Source organism: Odontomachus brunneus, unplaced genomic scaffold (genome assembly GCF_010583005.1).
Source record: "Odontomachus brunneus isolate Ranch 3 - 2012 unplaced genomic scaffold, Obru_v1 Obru_scaffold_003, whole genome shotgun sequence".
Taxonomy (NCBI): domain Eukaryota; kingdom Metazoa; phylum Arthropoda; class Insecta; order Hymenoptera; family Formicidae; genus Odontomachus; species Odontomachus brunneus.
In genome coordinates, this window is record NW_022639453.1 from 1,357,141 (window position 1) to 1,379,527 (window position 22,387).

The following is a 22,387-nucleotide window of genomic DNA, read 5'->3' on the forward strand; positions in this document are numbered from 1 at the left end:
TTCAGCTTTTTCGCTCGTAATTCAAGTCAGCGCGGGATCGACCTGAGGATGACCACGTGGTCATTGTCCGTGCCTGTTCGCCTGTGTTATCAGCGATAATCCGGCTGACACCCAGTATGCCGGGCCATGTATGCGCGTGTACACGTATATATAATGCACAGTAACAAAGGCGTTATCGGGCAGCGAGAGCTGGGAGCGCTTTGTGGCCTCGATATCGAATCGAATCGCGAAGTAATTTGCACGTAGTAGTGGCACCGATCGTATCAAAGGAAAGCTGCCGCCGTTAGCGGCTTCTAAGGTGTTGTTCTTGGTTTCACGAAGTCGCCCTCGATCTGTATGTCGGGACGACGTTGCCGTGTCGATCGCATCGAGACGACGACATGTCGACGTTTTCTCTTTCTTTCCACGACGTCGCGCTCTGCGCCGTGGAGAAACGATATTGCTCTCTCTCCGTTGGCACGGTATCCCGGCCCCGCGGTCGTGTTGCGGTCGAGTATGTTCGCCACAAGTCCACCGTCTCGTTGTACTCGCTGAATGTGCTTTCAGATTGAATATTTCAAAGGGAATCTTTCCCCACCTGCCCCGCGAAAAACGAGAAACGACGTGCTCGCGCGCGACGTCGTGTGATTCGAATGTGGTCGCGCGCATCCGCCGTCCCCCTTCTTCACTGTGTGAATCACGGCTGACTCACACTTCACCGCGTAAAAAATGAATGTGGACAATGACCACGTTGCGTAATCAACGTCAATGAGTCATTCGTGCGTGCCTTTACCGCCATCCGAGTTCTCGATCGATCGAGCGCTTCAGATCACACAGATCTCTTCAAATTTATTTTCCAAAAATGTATAATTTTATTCTTAATGAAACCTCTTACATACGGTTTCATGAAGATTCCTCTAATATCAAAAGGAAAATATTCTAACGCTAAAAAAATAACTCAAGTCACACACGGAAAAAAAGGTTTGGTTGAATTAACCAGATATCTGGTCGAATATGAACGATCCAGAAATTCCGATTGAAGTAACACGAATTCTATTGAAGTCAACCAAAAATCTTGTTAACTTAAACGGAATTCGGGTTACTTCAATCGGAATTTCTGGATCGTTCATATTCGACCAGATATTTCGTTAATTCAACCAAACCTTTTTTTCCGTGCAGGATGCTACTTCCTATTTTAGTATCACGATGTGAACAAGTGAGATACTTGAACGAGTGTTGAAAATTCGCAGATTGCGTGCGAATCGAGACGGGTTCTCGCGGGGGATGCGCGTCCCGGGACGTCGCGCTCACGCGATTCCCGGCCGCAAATTTTTCGAGCTATTTCACCCCGCCGTTTTCTCCTTACGGACGCATGTTCCTAAGTGTTTCAACTCGGTGCACACTAACTCGTAAGGCACTAAAGCGCGCTCGTACGGACGAGCTGGCATAATAATATGCAGATTAATCGCAGCTCTTCTAAGCGCGCAGTGTGTAACTCGTGAAGCTTTCGCCTGAGCGACGATATCGTTGACTCATAAACGACAGGGCGCGTCATCGCCGAATGAAAATTCAGTCGTTCGCACGAACATCCCCGTAGTCGTCGAGGGCGTAATCGTTGAAGCGTATAAAGGAGACAATAAAAGGGGCCCGAAGGGGGAGATGGAAGAGCGACGATAAACAATTCACGATCGAAAATGTGAAAAGCCTAAGGACATATATCCCTCGCGTTAACGTAATGGGCTCGAAGGTGACGCACACTCGTCTATCGAATGAGTAAAAAGGGATTCATGCGTGAGCCGTTTCTTCAGGAATAATTTTATACAAACAAGAGAAGGGATGACTCGCTCATTTGATGTATCGACACAAAGAACAGCGTGGTGTCTTCGTGAAATATTTCTCTCTCTCTCTCTTTCGTGCAAATTCATTCGAACAACCTAGACCAGAAATTTATACTATGGTTCTGATAAAGTTGGTCCAATCGGTTATCTTGTACACAGTTGTGTTATCGAGTCTTAATTATTGATAAGACTCTAATGATTAATAATTCTTACTATTAATTAAAGGTCTTGATTGCAGCCCAAAAAATATAATCTCATCCTTAGTGGAATCTTTTTATATGTCAATCTCAAGAAGACTATTAGATTCTTCTAAAATCCAAATAACAAAGGATTCTAGTTCAAAAGCGCAAGGCATTAGTTCAAAAGCGAAAACTTTTGCCGGAAGAGTATTATTACTCTTTTAATGGAAAGGAATAATATAGGAACTCAGAATATTTTCAGAATATTTTCCTTTTAGAGGAATCCTCTGTTGAAACCACATATAAAAGGATTCTGCTAGAGATGAGATTATATCTTTTTATGTTATTATAATATGTTACATCAGAAAAGATACCATCATTTTATACAAACCGGATAACTAATTGGCATCCATCTGACCAGGAATGCTCTATCTTTCTTCAGCCACCGCGGTCAATAATTTATGCAGCAATTTTTAGATAATAGTTTACATTTTTTTATTGCTCGCTGGAGGAAGGAAGAAACGAATGGCACGCGTTTTATAATGCCTCTCGTCCGGGGAGAAGTCGCAAACGAGCAAAATGGCAGTTGCGAGTGCGCGAATCAGCAATGTCACCTTATTACCGCAAGCTGTAAAAAGTTTAAGCCGCCATTTCCGCGGGATGGATCAGGCCGGTGGAGCATGGTGAAACTTTCGACGTATGCTTGCGTTAATTAAATTTCGTTTCTCCCCGTCTTGTACGGCGGAGTTGCGACTTGACTCGCGGCTCAGCTCGGCTCGTCTCCCTGTGTTAAAACGCGCGAGCGCTCGTAAAGACGCACGAAGCGCGTCCCGGCTTCTTTCTCTTTTTCCTCTGCTCTTTCTTTTTACGTTGATTGTAATTAAATGTGATTACCGGGACGTGCGCAGGCGCGTGCGCGAGCTACCTCCGTGGCGAAGATACGCGATGTGCAGTGCGCGACTACGACCTCTGACCTCCGCGGCGCAACGTTCCCCAACGAGAACGGCGCTCGTAAAGGACGACGAAGCGTGAAAAATGACGTCGAGTGCGCGAAGCCTCGTAAAAATATCGCCCGTAGACCGGGAATCGCGAGCGAGCGAGCGAGCGAGCGAATCGCGGCCACAAGTAACGCGATTACGATCGTTAATCTGATCGGGTGCCGATTGATTATCGGATTTCGCGACGGCTAATGCCATTTTTCCCCCCGCGCGGGCGCGGGGAATCAAATATTTTGATACCGAAATAATTATTCTCTGTGTTACGTTGTATTGGTTCCCGGGACTCGATAAATACGACTCGTGTTCACAACAAATATATTTCGAGATACACACCGCACTGTAAAAAGGATTTGGTTGACGAAACCAAAATTTGAGTAAAATGGAATTAATCGAAAAAATGTTTGATAATTACAATCAAAGAATTTAATTTTACTTAGTGAATAAATAAATGTATTACCGAGAAAATAAAGCGGTAGAGAGAGATAAATAAGATTGTACAATTAATTTTATAAAGATACATAATTGCAATTAGTTGTATGAATTGATTTTTATTACACGTCATATGGAAGTAAACAGTCCTTTTTACAGATATACACGAAACGTCAAGCTATCAAAATATCACTTTGGCTGTGGACACATTTCCGCTTGCTATATCAATCAGCAGTCATGAGAAACACGTAGCCAGAAATGGATGCGGCGGGTGGGAATTTTTAGTGACTATCGATCTAGTGAATGATGAATAGCATACACGCGTTTGATTGTACATATATACTTATTTATTGGCGATGTAATTTTGTACGCCAATTCAGATGGGTTACGGTTAAACTTGGAAAAAGGACGATCGAATGATGAACCCACATGCTTCATAAACTATTCTCGATTGAAGTTCCAGAAGGTGAAACGATTGCGTCTGTTCTGTAAATGGCGAATGACGTGTAAAATTATCCTCGAATCACGATGGATAGAGCGCGTTAAGTGCGATAAAATGGTGCACGAGCGAGCAAGAGGAAGGAAGAAGGGGCAATATAGACAATATATCTTGACGTGTGCGCGATTTAATATAATATCCGTAGCCGTCGGTGTTGTGTCGTCGTTGCCACGGGTTTTCGAGCCGATTACCCCGATAGAGAAATATCCGGCAGAATCGTTTATCGCCTGTTTAGCCCGTTGATGCGACGCGATTGTTTTCGTTCGACGGGCAGAATGCCGGGGCATTTACAAATGCGAATATTTGTCCGCGTTAATAATACATAATATCGTGCCGGCGCGCTCGTTAAACGTCGCTTTTGCGTCTCGTCTCTGCTCGTCGGTCTCGTTAGCAAAATTGATATTGCTACAATCGCGCGCGCGCTCGCTCGTTCGCGAATCCATATGCAAATTTTTCAAACGGTCTCTGCTCAGCTGGGAGCTCGTGGAGCGAGCTAAAGGCGAGACAGTTTCTAGCCCGCTTCAAAAGAAGCAACAGGAAACGGTGAAAACATCTTGAACGCTTTGCATCCGTATTAACAGGTGTTACTCCGAATTTTGACTTTGATAAGACACCTAGATTTTGAATTTAGAATTTAATGTGAGCTTCTCCAGAGGTTAAATCGCGATTAAGGGGATATCATTTATTTCACTATTCCATATGCATATTCCATATGCACTCTCCAAGTACAACACGACTGCATCACGAATATTCAATAAGAATCGAACGAATACGTTGGAGCGAATATTTATCAATGTTGGGAGAATAATAACGAACTTTAAAATTGAATCAAATAATGCATAAAATCATGGGATAATAAGGGGAGTTGATTAATATTAACATTGAAAATTGGGAGTCAGGCTCCGTTTTACGTGAAAGGTTTGATGCATCACGTTCGAAAACTGGAAAACCTATTCGACGCTTGCGTTAACATTATCAAACGTTATAATTATCCTTTACATTATCATTATAACTATATTCGGTGTTGAGTTTACATTCACTATTTCCAAATGTTAAAATAACACAATTTATATGGAAATGTAAGATTATTTGGCGACATATTTTACATGTAAAGTATGCAGATGTGTTATTCGTTAACGCGCATATATTTACCTTCTTGCAAAATTAATAAAATAATTATAGAAGACAAATTGGAATATTGTGAAACGCGTTAAATTCGATGTAAAATTCAAACAATTATCAATGCAGACAGTTGCAACAGAGACGTTTATAGAAGACCTTCTCTGAATATTCCAGAACGTTCCAACCGAGCGGTCAAGTATCGAAATAATTCGATGTCTGTTCGCGTCATTTCGATACACGCAGAGAAGGAAAACTCGCAATTTTCTCCGGGAAAAATCCGCGAGGATCGCGACACGCAAAACAAAGCGCGACGTCTCGATTACACCCGCTGCCGGGAGAGCTTTTCCTATCCGCGCGGCTGTCGTCCCTTTTCTCCCTTTGTCCGTTTCCCGCGACCAATCCCGTCGCTGTACGGCGACTCGCCCCGACGAGCCGACTCGCATTAATTGCCGGGAGTCACGACATGTCTCCATTACTCAAGAGCTTCGTTAAAGGGAGGCAACGAGGATAAGAGGGCACTGTGAGGATATATAAGAGCCCCGAGCGCGCGAGATAAAGGACGTCGCGCGCGCGCACGCAGCTAAGTTTCGCCGTTATTTCTCGCAAATTGAACGCCCCGCGGACGTTATTACTAACGAGAAAATCGGTCCGGTCAGCGTGCGAGAAACGAGGGGAGATCTCCCGTCGATGTTTGTCGCCATCCCTCTTGGCGACCCGAGCAGAAAATTGACCAGTTTGTAACCAGTAACTGTTCAGGAATTCTGGTTACTGGCTAGAAACTAGTCAGCTTGGGCGATGCCTGCTTCGTCAGTAATTGAACAGTAAGGGCGAGTAAAACTAGTCAGCTTCCGAGGCAATTTTTTCTCCTTTTATAGAATTCTCTCAAATAGTTTTCACCGTTCGGCTTTACATTGTAAAACATAATATTTTATTATTCAATGAGCAATATAAAAATAACATGAAACTAGTGTTGCAGAAGGTAAAGTTTTTTCACGTGGAAACCCATTCATTATTGATACAGTTGTAGCTCTATTTTTAATTACCATTTTTTCTTGTTAGTTTCTGGCTGGTAACTGGTCAGATTTTCGAATTTTTTTGGACATAACTATCTAGTTTTTACTTTACGATTTCTCTTGTCTATTTTCTGGCTTGATAACTGAGTAAGAGACTGGCTAGCATTCTTCGAATTTTCACTTGACAAAAATTGCCTAGCATTTACTAATCACTTTTTACTGCCCAATTTGTGCTCAATAACTGGCCAATATTTTCCTGGTCAGTTTACGAACAATTGTTGTCTAACAAATCCTGGCCGGCAAAAATTGGTCTGGCTAGTGAGTTGTTTTTCCTCGGAAATGTTTCTTCGAACGTTCGCGCGAGATCCCTCGTCACGTCGTCCTCGCAACTTGATTGTCAAACCGAGGGTCGTCTACCGTCAACTTCACGATTCACCTAAATTTCCGCGACGTGACAAGACGAACGACACGTCGATCGATACAGACAGATCTAAATCAGAGCACATCTTAATATTATTTCGCTCTGCTAATTAATAAAAAATATTCTACTGGCGTCGACGACCGACCGACCGATGCAGCTAATAGACCTCGCGTTCGCTCTGAATTCAACCCGCCAATTATCCCGCCGTGTACTAATTAGCATATATGGCCATGGTAACAAAGTTTCCCGCCTCCGACACAGCCGTCCGCGACGGAAACTTACGGCTTTAACGATTCGTAAGTCCAGAACCAAGCGGCTCGCAAACCAGACGCAATTTGGCGCCTGGAAGTTCCGCCGACTCGATCGCGTCCAAGTGCCCATTTCCGCGCTAATACCGTCCCGTTAACCTCATCGAGCGTGAGAGAAAGGAGAGGATCGAAACGATAAAATTATAGATCTCTCCGTTTATGTGCTACGTTTCGCGTTGGACTCCGCCACTCCGGCCCTCAGCAGTACTCTGTGGACAACGACTTAATTGTCGAGTGAAAACTCGAAACCGCGATCGCCGATATTCGAAAGTCGTGGGGCAAGTCGGGAGTTTCAGGTTGAACGAAGAGTGCGCTCGACGCGCCGAATGTAGAAGCAGGAGGGTGAGCGCGCGCATAAGTAGGAGAGAGAAGGGGTAATATAAAATGCGAAAATACCCCATTAACCTCCGCGCAAAGGGTCGAAAGGCTCGGCCTGTATATTACAACGAGGGGGAAGAGGGTGGACTATCGTGCGGCGGAAAAATCGCCGACAAGGTACGCCTCCTGCGTACGGAACTTTAGCAGTTTATTATATCCGAGCGCGCCGGCATAGTTCTCTGCCCCCGCCGGTCGGTGCGGGAGTTTCAAGCAATGGGACGAAATAATCGCGTTTTTACGATACTCCGTGCCGAGTTTTACGAGAATCGGAAGCCTCGGCGACGCTTTTGTGCGGTAAAACTTGTTCGAGTGCCACACGCGTCATAAAATCGACAAAGCGAGCCAACGCGCGCCTGCACGGGGTTTTATCATGCCCCCCCTCCCCCCCTTCTCCCATCTCCCTCGTTCGACATACTTTCCGCGACTGTGCAGCGCACCGAGGAAGTTCGTTTGCGCGCTCCAGAGACAGCGGGCTTAGCGGCAGCCAATGCATAGACGCGCTCAAACGCGTAAATGTATCGCGAGCGCCGAATTAAATTTCGCCGGGGCCGCGGATTGATCGCCGCGATATAAATGATAGAGCGGCCGCTATAAAATAATCAAGCGGCTCGCGTGAGAATGAGTTTAGTAGTTTATATATCTGATCAAAAAGTTTGGGAATTCTTCAAAGCTCATCCGCGATATCAGATTCCGCGAGACGTTCGACGTTTCGACGAACACAGAAAATGTAACTTTAAAATATCTCATACATGTATCCTCATGTATACAAAAAGGTTTGGTTGAATTAACCAAGTATCTGGTCGAATATGAACGATCCAGAAATTCCGATTGAAGTAACCCGAATTCTGTCTAAGTCGACCAAAAATCTTGTTACCTTTAATAGAATTCAGGTTATTTCAATCGGAATTTCTGGATCGTTCATATTCGACCAGATATTTCGTTAATTCAACCAAATCTTTTTTTCCGTGTACACTGAGAGAAAAAAATAGTTGGAATAACTATAATCTTTATATATTTTATAGTTCGTTTTGGCCTTAAACATATATTTACAGTTCATCTAAACATGAAGATATAGTAGAATGAACACAGATTTATAGTCACCATCTTATTATTCTATATATATGGTAAAGTACCTTTTGAATATAGTTACATGTACCTATATTTGCCAAATATTCCAATTGTATTGACTATATAAAATAGTTAATTTCTCTTACCATTCAATATTTGCTATCTTACTATATTTTTTATTTCAAATAATTATAATTCTTGGTAAAAATTTTACGGGTCAGTTATACTATACTTATATTGTAAATATTACAAATATTATGATAACATTTACTATAAAAATTATATTCCTAGCTATAATCTTTTTACTATGCCATTATAGTTCCAAATATCATACATTTTTCTCTCAGTATATAAATAGTAGTTGCAGTTTGACTGGTCTTTTTTATACTTCAATATTTCATTAATTCAGGCGGATATTGGACTTACCTTCAATCGCACAAAACATTTGAAGATCGTAAAACGTAGATATTTATAGATAAATTTAACACGTTGACTGTGTCACGAAGGTCATTGGACTTGTGATACTATCGCGCTTTATTAATAAAATATAACCCACTGCATGTGTAACAAACTAGATATATGATAGTAGCGAGCTAATGAAACTAGCTGACAGATGTATACATCGTGGATTGCATTTATTTGCCGTGTCTTTGATTATTCGGACTTTAGTTAAGTTTTGAAAATGTTTGAACAGAGTTTGGAAATCGGCGCAGCAGTCAACGTGCTAATTCATAATTGTAAAGGCAAATTACTTTCTTCCCATGAAATTGAGGAAGATCGCGAGTCGAAATTTTGATTTAGTGTTAATTATTTAATATTTGATTATCTCAATATTCTATATATCTGCATTTAATTTCAATAAGCGATTATGAAGCAACGTGACTTACTCAGCTACAGACAAAGTGTGTGAGATAAGCAAATATAAATTATTTGATATAGGTTTGATATGGACGAGTAAAATGGCACATCTTACTTTCTCATAATCTTTTTGTTCCTCTTCTTTCCGTTGGAGAATCGGCCCTGAAAAGGGCCGATTAAGAAAAAAGCTGTAAATAAAAAAGATGAGTTATTTGTCCAATAATGCTGCACACTTATTTATAAACACGAGACTTAAATCTGGATTCCGTGCAGAAATAAAATCAAGTAGAAACAAAAGAGGCATCGACAGATATAGACAAGACACGTCTGGTGCCATCTGTGAAGATGGCACCACATTTAAAAAAAAATCAATTTATTATCATAGTTCTGATCGCACCCCGATGAGTTCTAGAGTTCTAGATACATTTAGAAATAGTTCCGGTGAAATGAAATAAAAAAACTAATTTTGAAGTTTGGAGGTGCTAAGTTTACAAAATGAGATCAGAAAAATGACTAACTTTTTAACGGTTGCACCAAATGAATTTCATCATTAGAATTTTTTATAGAACTCTTGTGGTGCTATCCAGAACTCCAGTCGGAACGCCGGAATTATTAAAAAAATTATTAAAAAAAATGTTACCACCAGGTGCTTAGAAAAAAAATGATCTAATTTTTTTTAATTTTGCCAACAAAATTTTTTCTTGTATGTTATTTGTGTTTTAGTGCTAGTTCTGATAGTCTACTTTCTCTCCAAATTATTCTATCGATTGTCCTCCTAACTCTAAACGTTACAGTTGACAGAAATAATTTATAGCGTTTTGAATTTTCAGAATGATGAAGTTAGCCCTCCCGTGACCTTATAATGGTATGCTCGTTGCTGTGAGCATCCCGATGAGTTTTATCGATTATCTTCATGAATCTTTGAGCTAAAACCAATGAGAGAGAAGTTCTAGTCGTTCAAAGATTCGGTTTCGTGAAAATTTCTAAGTCCTGAAAGAGTAAAATTTTTTTTAATAATTCCGGCGTTCCGACTGAAGTTCTAGATAGTACCACAAGAGTTCTATAAAAAATTTTAATGATAAAATTCATTTGGTACAACCGTTAAAAAGTTACTATCATTTTTTTTATCTCATTTTGTGAACTTAGCACCTCCAAACTTCAAAATTAGTTTTTTACTTCATTTTGCCGGAACTATTTCTAAATTTTATCTAGAACTCTAAAACTCATCGGGGTGCGATCAGAACTATGATAATAAATTGATTTTTTTAAAAATGTGGTGCCATCTTCACAAACGTAGACAAGACGGGATTTGCGGCACAAGCAGCATTATTAGATAATTATATCTAATCTATAGATAATTATATCTAATTAAATCTAGCATTACGCGATAATTCTCATTAAATTTGAAGATCGATATTCATAATTGCAAATTGAACATAATCTTTGACTGAAAGCGCAATTAATTTCAAATTCGTGTTCACAAGTCGTTAATCATCTGTTTCGATCGATATTCCTAATATAGAATAAACATGAATTGATGAATAATAAGATTATATATATCATTATGAAAGATGTATGATTATTTATTAGATGATAACGAATATCGGCCTAAATTTCGACTCGGGTATTTCCTTATTCCCGGAGATTTTATTAAACGTGAGTTCAAATCATCTTACATAATAAATGACTCACCTGAAGATACACGAAGCGTCGTTACCATCATCCTGCACCCGTCGTCCCGACCCAGCATCCTGCTACAGGCTGCTCCGCCGTACTCCGGATAGTCACATGTGGCACTGACACTAACACTCGCGTAGACACGATTCCATCGGAGAACGTGTTAACTAACGCGGCGCCGACGCGATATTCCGATTAAATATTTCACCAGATTACAAAATATTTTAATCGCGCGACAGCAGTTGCCAATATCGCACCGATACACGTGGCGCGGTACGTGTGTTTTGCTCGTCGGCTCGGAACGTTATGACGCGCGAGCATACCAAAACAATGAAGGCAAGACAAGAAAGTCACGCCCCACCAATTGCGCGCATGTAATCTCTGTAGACGTGAAATCACAACAATCAACATCCCGCAAACTCCATTTTGAATTTAACGGTACACCGTCTGTTCACTAATGACTTGAATGTTTTGTTTTACTTCACCGGGTCCGAATTCAAATCTCCATTGGCACACAGCGTTATTGGACACAAAAGTGCTGCTTTTATCTTTGTAATCCTTTCCTCTCTTCACCGTTCTTTTGAGTATCCGAGTTCTATCGAAATGCCCGACGTCTGCAACAAACAATAATAAACGAATTATGACGAAGGAATGTCTGTTCGAGCAAACGTAGCGACATTTTTCAAGAGTGCTTTTTGTCTCGAGACATACAAGAGCACATTACGTTTCATGTTTAACTCCCATTTCTTACATCAAACGTTAAAAATATTACAACGTCCTAGCGTGACTAATTGTAAATACTATAGAGCTGATAATATAAAATTAAATTCTTGCATGACTAGAAACGTTTAATAATTTTTTCATGTGCCTTTTAGCAGGCGCGCGAGATTGATAAAAATAGAATTAGTGTGATCTCAAGTCGATTCACAACCGGCTCCTGTCAATTTTCGATATACACGATTGTTTCAACAATCAGAATGTAGCACTGCTACAGATTATAAAAATGCACTCTCGTACAAGTGCCTTTTAACTTTCAGTTCGCGCGACTATGTCACTTTTGCGACCCGGCAAGTGATACTGACAATCCACGCAAAGAGAGACCAGCTCCACCGAGCGGGGCGGGGCGGAGCGGAGGGAGCGGCTGACTCGTAATACCAGCTAGCAGATCGGACTTTGCAACCGGCTAATTAAGCATTGATAACTAACGAGGTTCCTTTGTGGCGCGCGTTCGCTCGGACGAAAGTCACCGGAAAATTTCAGCCGACACATCGGGATTAAATGCTTTAGCGCGGCCCCGCGTCGAACCGGAGGTCGGGAGTTCGCGAACTCGGACGCGAACTGCGACTTTAATCCTCGCTGACGCGAATTGCTCGCGGCGTGACATCTGCGTTGGCGGCCGCGTTTTTATTTGTCTGTCTCTTTCTCTCTCTCTATCTCTCTCTCTCTCTCTCTCTCTCTCTCTCTCTCTCTCTCTCTCTTCCTTTGTCTCTTTTCTTTTCGTTCATTCTCCTACCAAGAAGAAGAGAATCGCTCGCGACATCAGAAGAGGCGGAATCGATCGCTTTCCGTTGCATTCCGGTCTTGCTTCCTGCCTCATCACGCAGGAACGATGATTAATTTAACGTCCTGCTATGAGTCCCGTTCACCCTTTGAGCTCGCGGCTTAGCGATTGTTTGATTTTGTTCCGCGGATGGTTGGGAGAGCTTGTGCGCGCACCTACACACATAGGTTATAATGCCGTAAGCGTTTTTCGGCTTTTCTCTTTTCTCTTTTTCTCTCGTCCCTTTTTTTCCTTTGTCCCTTTTTTTCCTTTACGTACAACGCGCGCCCGTTAATTGGTGATGCGCCACCGCACCAAAGAGATCACCGGGGTCGAATACCCTCTAACCACTCCGTGTCCCGATCTTCTGTTACAGTTTTACCAGCTCCTGGAAGCCAGTCAGGTGGCCAATACCACGCTCACGTATCGCCACGTGACCGTATTTGCGCCCACTAATCGAGCGTTCCAGAAGTACAACGGAAGCACGAAGAACTTGGTTCTCTATCATATGTGTGAGTACGAATGAACTCTTTTATCTCAAATATGTGTGCGTGCGTGTGTGTTGGTACAGAGAGAAAACAGCGACTTTAAGGACAGAGAGAGAGAACTTTTTTGGGAAATATTACATGTGCATATTGAAAGAATATTCCCGAATCGAAATTTTGATGCTACTTTGACGCTCTTAAGAATAGTTTGCGCCTACTTAGACGGTTTATAGCCTAGGTAAAACCTACTTTGACGATATTGATACTCATTAACTTCTCTTTTGAACCTTTAACTCTCCTTGTCAACATTTTGATGCTACTTTGACGCTTTTAAAAATAGTTTGAGCCTACTTAGATAATCTATAACCTAGGCGAAATCTATTTTGACGATATTGACACTCATTTCCGAGTCGAAATTTTGATCCTATGTTGAACCTTGAATTCTACACCGCAGTAGGAATTAAGACAGCAAAGTAGGTTTAATTCTAATGATATAATTCACTCCTACTTTGACCTTGATGATACCTAAAATATATGGAACAAATAAAATGTATATTTTGTAAGCTATTTGACGTTTCTGTTTCGTTATTTATTAAATTTTTTAAATATTTCTATAAAATACATATATTTCATGTAGGAGCTAAAGCTTTAATAGAGAGCTTTTGCAACTGAACCTACTTTGCTTCTTAAGATCCTACTATTATACAACCTACTTTGACGCTAAAGAAAGCGAAAGCGAAAATTTCATCAGAGTCAAAATAGGAGTAAATTATATCATTAGAATTAAACCTACTTTGCTATTTTAGCTCCTATTGCGATGTAGAATTCAAGGTTCAACATAGGGTCAAAATTTCGACTCAGGTTATGTTTTCTCGTGCAGTTATATTCATAATGTCCGAAACACTAAAAGGAAGTATGGAAAACTACCTCTGTATATACATAAAGCTTTCCTACCATCAGATTAAAAGGGCATTTGAATTAAAAAGGTGCTGGAAATAAGCTGCTAATTAATTGCTGTGATATAAAAATTTTGGCTGCAGCACAAATATATCCCGGTTATGCTATACAGTTTAATATATTATTCAGCGAAAATTCCCCCCGTGTTGTTAATATTGCACGCGGTATGCTGGTGTGGTAATGTATTTTTCATATGATCTCTGAAATGTTTATACAGAAAATTCTATTGGAAAAATTATTGTCTAGTAGAGTCTTGTTATCGAGGGACAGATTCTGCGTAAATTGACTGTCCTTTCCTTTCATATGTGCTATTTATATTTTAGGAACTGAAATGTGCCATTAAAAAAATTTGCTATGTTTCTGACAAAATCTACAAGACAAAGACCTTTCTGACAGTCAATAAGCTGGTGGCAGGAATACCTGCGCCACCAGAAATACAGTAAGATTGGAGAGAAGTTATAAAAAAGTAAATACTATGATGTTCTCTCCGTAACGACTTTGTCATTCAACGTGAGTCACCTCAAGATAAGTCGTCGTTGCCAAAAGTCCTAAAAATGGCGCGTCGTGAGACACGCAAATTTCACGGCGGAATCTAAAGCTGGAGATAAAGCGCAAACTTCCAAGAAAAATAGCCCGATAAGAGAGAGGAGTGCATTTCGCGATGTACGCGATATTTAAATCCGAATCACGGTGCATGGGCGACGCGCGTAAAATCGCCCGACAATCGGCAGGAAGACTTCGTTTCTCCCCGCTCTGTTGTGTATTGACGCGACGTTTTCCGGGGCGGAATGAAGCGGAGCGGGCCAACGCGACGGAATTCGCGATTCGCGACGATTCGATTTTCGCGAGAGTGTGCATATCTCTCTCCTTCTCTCCCTCTCCCCCTCTTCCTATCTGCCGCACGTCCGCATTATTTCCTGCCTCCCTTCCTCTTCTCGCGCCAGTTTTTCGCGCGGGAGTGCATTAACCAGCTCCGCCGTCAGGTTTCGGTATTTCACCCTTTGATCTCCACTGGATAGTTACGCGCGTGCATCCGTAATATATCCGCCGCGAGCTATAGAGCCACGCGGCCTAGAAGGTGCATTCGGTATGCGCCGGACGTTTACCGTGCTTTCCGCGTAATTCACGGGCTTCTTCGATGGCCGAGCCGAATGAACGGCCGCGGGTTCGCCGCGCAATCCGTTATCGACGTGTATCCGCGTTCACCGCCATTCGGCAGCGTCCGTTGGGTATTCATCGATGTAGATCCTGATAGAAAGGGACGGCCTGCGACGCGATGGGGCGGCTCGATGGAACGAGACGGCAGCAACGGCAGGAGGCCGAAGAGAGGCAGGAGGACGTTATTGCGATTGAGCGCAGCTGACTAATATCGCGCGGCGTCAGCGAACCAACGCGTCAGAATCCGCCGACGTTAATGCATCCTGTTGCACTTTATTGTGCGCCGGGCGGAAATTGAAGTGAATTCTGCGCGTTCTCGCGAAATTGTACTCGCGGCGTGGCACGGAGGCTGGCGGAGGAGGGAAGGTGGCCTTTTAACATTTGCATAATTCCGTCGACGCGGAAAGTACTTAACTGCACGGGTTCCGTGAATTTTTAAACGGTCAAATGAGAATTCCTCGCGACGAGATTGTCGAATGGATACGGAGAGCGAGCGAGCGAGCGAGCGAGCGGGCGGGAGAAAGATGCACGGTGAATGCGCGCAAAACTAGTAAATTAATTAAATCTTCCCGGACGCGCCGGTTCCGTGCGAGATGTACGAATTATTCGGGAACAATACTCGCGGAATCGCCGATTTTTCAACTGGGTGTTCCGCCCTTATCGTCCATTTGCCGCTGACAAAATATTTAGTCCTCTAAAAGCCATGTACAAGAGGATTCCGCTAAAATTGGGACTTTTGGAGATATGATCAGAACGTTATCAGTAATAAGAATTATTAATAATCAAGGCTTGATAATATCATCTTGTACGAATTAAGGTAACTAATTGGGATTGATCTGGTGACAGCGGACAAGTTTCTAATCGAGTCCGTGTACTTTAGACGGCTATGCGTGGAGCCGAGGCTCACAAGTACGGCATCGTCGCCTGGAGCCGTAAGAGGCGTATCGCGAGATCGTCGTTAATCAGTAGGGACGGCGCAAACAACTTGCTCAATCAAAATCCTTATTATCCCGAGCAAGGCCATAGTAAACGCGACAGGCCTCGTTAGGCGCACACCCTCGCTCGCTCATTCCGCTTTACTTCGTCGTTCTCCTCATCTTCGTCTTCGTCTTCACGCCCTCGCGTGCGTGGATGTTTGCGATGTCGCGCGGCGTGTAATTTCGGCGTGCAATGTTTGCGCTACCGCCTGTCATGGCGCAGCGCTCACACGGATAGTCGCATCGGCGCCGCGCCACGCCGCATCGTGTGGCGTGGCGCCATCGATCTCTCGAACGGAGACCCGACGGCAAACACACGGCCGCAAGCGTAGGTCACCGGCGCTTACGTTAAACTCGCGATAAGAAAGGGCCTCTCCTCTTCGACCGCAACCTGCCCTCCGCCAGGGAAATAATTAATCCGATTTGCGCGGGTAAGCCGCGCGTTTGGCCTCCCCTCCCCTCCCCTTCCCCGTCCACGGAGCGTTGCACCGGAAAACGAGAGTTTCATGGAGCAATTGGTTGGATATCATCTCGCATTGAGATTTCTTAATATTTTCCCGAATGTCATTTTTTTAAGTTAGATTCCAATCAGAATGCCTCAACTTTGTTCCAAAACATATTACCCTATTACGATAAAATTGAAAAAGAAGAAACTGCAATATTCTCTCCGTGCACAGCTGACAAATCGCGGTGGAACTTTCCGCAAAAAAAGATCCAACTATCAATAACCGCATGTTATCTTTGCAATAATTCTTTCGGTAGAGCTTCCCCTGAGCCGCGTTATCCTCGCAAGGGGACCTACCTACCGCAAAGAGTCGTACAAGAGTAACTCTGAAACTTGGCGTTTTCCATCGTCACCATAGGAACGTCGAAACTGGCTCTTCTCGGGTTGCCAATGGTATATTCTCGCGTACTTATTCTTTAAGTCCGCCTTTCCACGGCGGATATCGTCTCCAGTTACCCCGACGAATTACCTCGGAGACCACCGCGGAAACCGTCCGAACTAAATAATCAAAGGTCGTAAGGTCGTCGACTCCGTTGACACGAACGGCCTGGATCAATGTTATTCGGCCCGGGGCGTCTTTTTTTTCTGTGGGGAGCTAAGACGACGACGACGACGACGACGAGGGAAGGAGAGAAGGAAAGAGCGTCGTCGACGGTGACGTTCGACGGGTCGTTGCTACTTCCACCGCTCGTCGACTGTTCCTCGAACGCTTCGCCTTGTCCTTTTTTTGTCCTACGCCCGGCGACGTATTGGAGAGCAAACAGCTCGAACGAGATTACCGCGTGCAAAAGACTTTTTACGAGACGCGTCTTGAAAGAGATTGTCAAGAATTACATTATCCTCCCCCCTCGCGCTTTACCGTCTCTCCTCCTCCTCTCATCGCGTCCTCACTCTTCTGCGCACCCCCGCGCACCACCCGGCTGCTGCCGTGATGCGGGGTAAATAAAGGACGTCGACTCGCGCGATGCCCTCGAGAAAGCTCGAGGAATAGTTATGCTCGCGTAACGCTGCAAACTGCATCGATTTAGAGCTCAAAGCGTCAACTGAAATTATTTACTCGAGGTAATGAACGGGGGATAAGGGAGTAACTTCGCAGCGCGACACGCTCATTCTTACGCACCGTGATATATCGTGCACGACGCTCCCTCTTTCTATGTACACTTTGTGCACGCGAACGTACACACACACACACATGTATGAAATATCTTTAGACACTCGCGCGCCTGTACGCTACGTATCGTTAATTGCATCTGCATGCGCTCTCCGGACGTTTAAATCTCGGACGCCACCCCCGCGACGCTTGTATGCACAGCCGCCCTATATAACTCAGCCGATTTAAGCAAGTTCTCGCAGTAATCAACTCAGGCGGAATTATAGCGAATCACTTGCGCGCAGTTCGGTCGATCGTAACTTTGGACAAACGCGATTCATTCCCGTCCTTTCGGCCGGTGGAGTATCGAACGGGCGGGGTGCACTCAAAAGATCGAAAGCACGACTCCATCTCCCCTTTACTCAGTCCGAGCCGGTCCCCTTTCTCGCCTCGCGGTTGGGGAAAAGCTCTCTTTATCTCGTCAAGTCGCGGCGCTCATCTCGCGGCACTCAGCTCTGAACTGCAACGGGAGGACTGACCCTGCTCTGTCTCTTTCTCTCACACTTTCTCTCTCTCTCTCTCTCTCTCTCTCACTTTCCCCCTCTCACCGTCCCACGCGAGTCTGCGGCAATTTTGTACATCGCGAAAAGTTTCACAATTAGTCTTGGAACTTTCATAATTCCGCAGCTTAACCCGCCTTGTTTTGCGGCCGAGCGTTACCCGCGGTCGGTTTAATTTATCATTTCACCTCGCGCCCGACCATCTAGACTGTACTACAGCCGGCCATCCTCCCCTTCGCCACCCCCCCCGGCTCGCTCAGGACGTGCTCCTTCGCTCGTCCGTCCTCGTTCGCCTCGGCGCGCGGTTTCTCAGCCCGAGTCGAATCACCAGAAGGTTACCCGGGGCGTAATGGGATCTTATTCTCCGATTAGCTCGGGGAGAATTTTTCTCGATGAAAAATAACTCGCGCGCGTTACGCTCGCGCAAATCATTGCAGCTCATCCCCCGAGAGTTTCTTTTTATTTCTTACTGCGCCGCATGAACGCAAATTATCGCTGCCCGAGAGCTGCGTGTAAGCGTGCCGGATCACCATCGGATAGCTCCGATGGTGGGAGCAATCCGCGCCGATATAGCGTATGAATTTTTGTGTCTCGTTTTGTTTTTCACGTACCGTTCCGTGTGTGTATTTTGCCGAGACGAGCATTTTCAATTTTCACCGACCGCAAAAGATAAAATTAAACTTCAAATTTATTTTCCATTGAATTTCAAATTGGTTAAATTACGAATTTTTGCGCGCACGTAGGTAAAAAGGTAATATCTCGAATCGGATATCGGGCGGGAGAGTGAAAAATCGTTCTCGCCCCCTCGTTACGACCGCGACCTCGGCGGTCTCGTTACGAGCAAGATTTGAACAAGGCTGACTTTGCGGCGGCGAGTGCACGTGCGGGAATAAACCCGAGACGGGTGTAGCGACAGGTGTATGGACACGGCTGCGGAAACTTACAACAGCGACGAGCGCACAAACGCCTAGGTATTATTCTATTATACGTAGATGGTCGGGCAAAGGGTTAAGGGGTGGAGGTCAGCCACAGTCGCGGCTCGCGGTCGCGCTGTTCGCTCGTCGTCGTAAAGTTACATTGCGGCGAGATAATGCCCTGCAAAACGGCGCACCGGTGCAAGTAAAGTCTCGCGAGGGAGGTCAACAAAGGGTGTTTCTACGTGCCGCACGTACGGCGGAGTGATTTCGTTGGATTCGCCCGGCAGCTCGGGGTCCGGCGCGCCGTTAAGAATTGAAGCCGCGCGGAAAAGAAGCCGGGAGCAAATTTCGAATCAATTCCTAACGTTCCGCGGGTCGCGCGAGATAGTCCCCCGCGTTTTCCCTGTAAGTTCGCGTATCGCACTAATAATCGCTCGCTGTTGCGCGTTCACGATCTCTCTCTCTCTCTCTCTCTCTCTCTCTTTCGCGAATCTCCTCCGCGCGATTCTCACGTCGCGAGTACATTCAACGTTCACCCCGTTCGTTTTCGCGGATGCAGACAATCGAGAGTGCGCGAGTGGTATCCAGCGCGACAATTCGGAGCCAGCCGCGAGCCAGACAATTCATACTTCCATCCGGGGCCGCGTGACACGCCGAGGCCGGAACAATGGCGAGTATTTCGACTGCCGGTAAATTTAGTCGCGGAAAGTTAAAGACTTCGTCGCCGTCAGGGACGTGGGAAGACGCGGAGAGAAGGAGAGAGTCGAGAGAGGCGAGGAGAGACGCTCACACCGTTGTCGTAGACGGCGGGTGTCGCTCGACGGAGGGAGGGTGGTCAGAGGGTGGCACGACAAAGGAGGACGGTGCGAACTCTGGCTTCTGGGTAACTTAACTGCTCCGGTCTTTGTGCGAAACTTAAAGACGTCGTCTGGCTGCCTAGGTGGGTGGGTAGGTAGGTAGGTAGGTAGATAGGTAGCTAGGTAGACGCGGGTAGGTATGGGCGAATAGCGAGGCTGGCGAGAGTGGGGCTGTGTGCCGACGACTTTGAGAGAGCCCGACGAACACAGGGTTGGTTACACTGTGCTCTACGTGCCGGGGAACAAACCGCTTGGGGTCTGCGACACATCCCGTAGCCACAGGCCAAGAGGCGGTTTCGTTTGTCTTGCCAAGACTGCGGAATTCACGAGTCGGCGCGAGAGAGGGAAAATGGTGAGACCGTGCGGCGCCGTTTCCCGTTCGTGATCGAGTTTATTATCGAGCTTTTATCAAATTACTGGTGCGACGATTGTTGGCATTAGCGGAGGCGAGGGCGAATGGAAGCTGTATTAGGCCGCGTTGATGGGAAAAGGGCCTGTTCGATTGTACACGGAGAGAATATTATAAGAGTTTTCTTTTTTTCATATAAATTCTTGTCGATTTTACTGTGTTTCTGGTAATGTAGGAATGGACTATCAGTAACGCCATTAAGCAAATTTTTAAGGCTCCTGCCTTACTCGCCGCGGCCATATTGGATCGTGACCTCAGGGAGAAATGGCATGCTGAAAATTCTAGCATGCCATTCTCAAATAAAAAGACACTTGAGTGAAATAGTAATTTCAATTGCTTTAGCGTACTTGTAAAATCCTCTCATTCACATATATGGAGTCAGAATCAATTTTAAGCTTGAGTGAAACATTCATTTTCGCGATTTCGAGTGGTAATCGAAAATTCGAGTTATCGCAATTATTTATTCAATTGTAATTAATGTATCGATCTATTCCTCAGTTACAAGAAATTTTATAATGATCTTTAATTTTTTCTGTGTATCAAGAGAAAAAATTTAAAAACTTATTTGTGGGATACACTAAAAAAAGGATTGGTTGACGAAATAAAAATTTAGTTAAAGTGAGATCAATCAAAATGTTTGGTAATTACAACCAAAAAATTTAATTACCGCTATTTCGCTTTACTTTCTCAATAATATATTTATTTAGTCACTAAGCAAAGCAAAATAACAATTAAATTATCTGGTTGTAATTATCACACATTTGGTTGATTCTATTTTAACCAACTTTTGACTTCGTCAAACAAATCCTTTTTTCAGTGCATAAAATTTATTTCTGTGAACAAAATAAAGTTCTCTGTGAATAAGCTTTGTATTCTACAAATAAATGTTGAAGTATTTTTTTTCTCAGTGTACGATTGCATGAACTCGACTGAGAGTTGGGGTGATGAACGGTCGTCGGGTGAAAAACTCATGGCTTCTCTTTCTCGATTAATGATCGTGAACTGTCGGTGGTGCGTGCAAACACTCACGCTGGTCGAATTTTTCATAAGAAGATCCGTTCGTCTTATCATCACGTTGGCTCCGAATCGAAGTTTACTTTCGGTTCCGCTCGCACGCGCGCGTGCGATAAGAGAGCTTACATTTTTAATTTTTATTTCCTGATCCACATGCAGGAGAGAAAAGGGGAAAGCGCGCGATTACACAAACGCGTACGTTTGCCGACACACCTGGCGTTTCGCAAGATAAAAGCCTCTCGTACATAATTATATCCCACATTATACGTTCTATAGTATTTATACGTATGTACGAGCGCGCGCGCGCGCGCACGTGCGAGTTACGTTGGCCCTTTTTCCTCCATATCCTCGTTACAGAAAGCAACGAATTAAAATCGCGACAGATTTCAATGTACACGGGTCGGGTAAAAAGGAGGAGCGCCCGCTTTGACGCGGCTGGTAATCCTACGGATTTTAATCTCGCTTAATTCCGTAACGTTTTATCGCGCGTACGCTCCCGGCATAATCGTGCATGCGCCACCAGAAATTCCAATCTGCTCTCCTCTGCTCTCCTCGCCGCGGCACCGCCAACGGCGCCGGTCTGCTGAGTTAAACCAATTAAGATAAGACCGTGGATGAATCATCTCGCGTAATAATTTTTCAAATCCGAGGATCTCTGCCTTTCCTTCCCATTTTCCCGTCGAACGGAACGACGACGCGTCGTTTGCGACTCGGACGGTGACGCGCGACGAAAAGAAGAAAAACAGGAAGGTTAGACCAAGAGAAAAAGAGAAGAGCGGACGGGACTCTCCTCGACGGGATCCTGTCGCGGTTGCGGCGCGTCAGGAAAAATCTTAATTATGTCATATAAATGCCAGGACGCTTAAAGAGTTGCATTCAAGCCCCGGCGCGATAATGAAACGAGACTTTAAACGGAACTGCCGGTCGACCGCCCGGCGCGTTTATAGGTTGTAATTAAAATCTTTTTAAGGAACGTACACCGCGGGACGTTGCGCGACGCCACTCGTAAACCTTTTCCTAATTGCTTTCGCGTCTAATGTCGGTTGTTTCAGACGTACTCGCGTATTTTGCATTATAATAAACTAACCAGCCGGGGGGCAAAGAGAGAGAGAGAGAGAGAGAGAGAGAGAGAGAGAGAGAGAGAGAGAGAG

At 44.4% G+C, this 22,387-nt stretch overlaps 1 protein-coding gene across 11 annotated transcripts in view; it reads left to right on the forward strand.

Moving 5' to 3' along the window:
• Positions 1-22,387, forward strand: part of LOC116844446 (fasciclin-1) — a 381,499-nt gene that overhangs the window by 212,291 nt on the left and 146,821 nt on the right. For all 11 annotated transcript variants that reach the window (XM_032815959.1, XM_032815975.1, XM_032815965.1 and 8 more), the window contains one exon: positions 12,684-12,819. In XM_032815959.1, the coding sequence (XP_032671850.1) occupies positions 12,684-12,819 (136 nt within the window). The remainder of the gene's footprint in view (positions 1-12,683; positions 12,820-22,387) is intronic.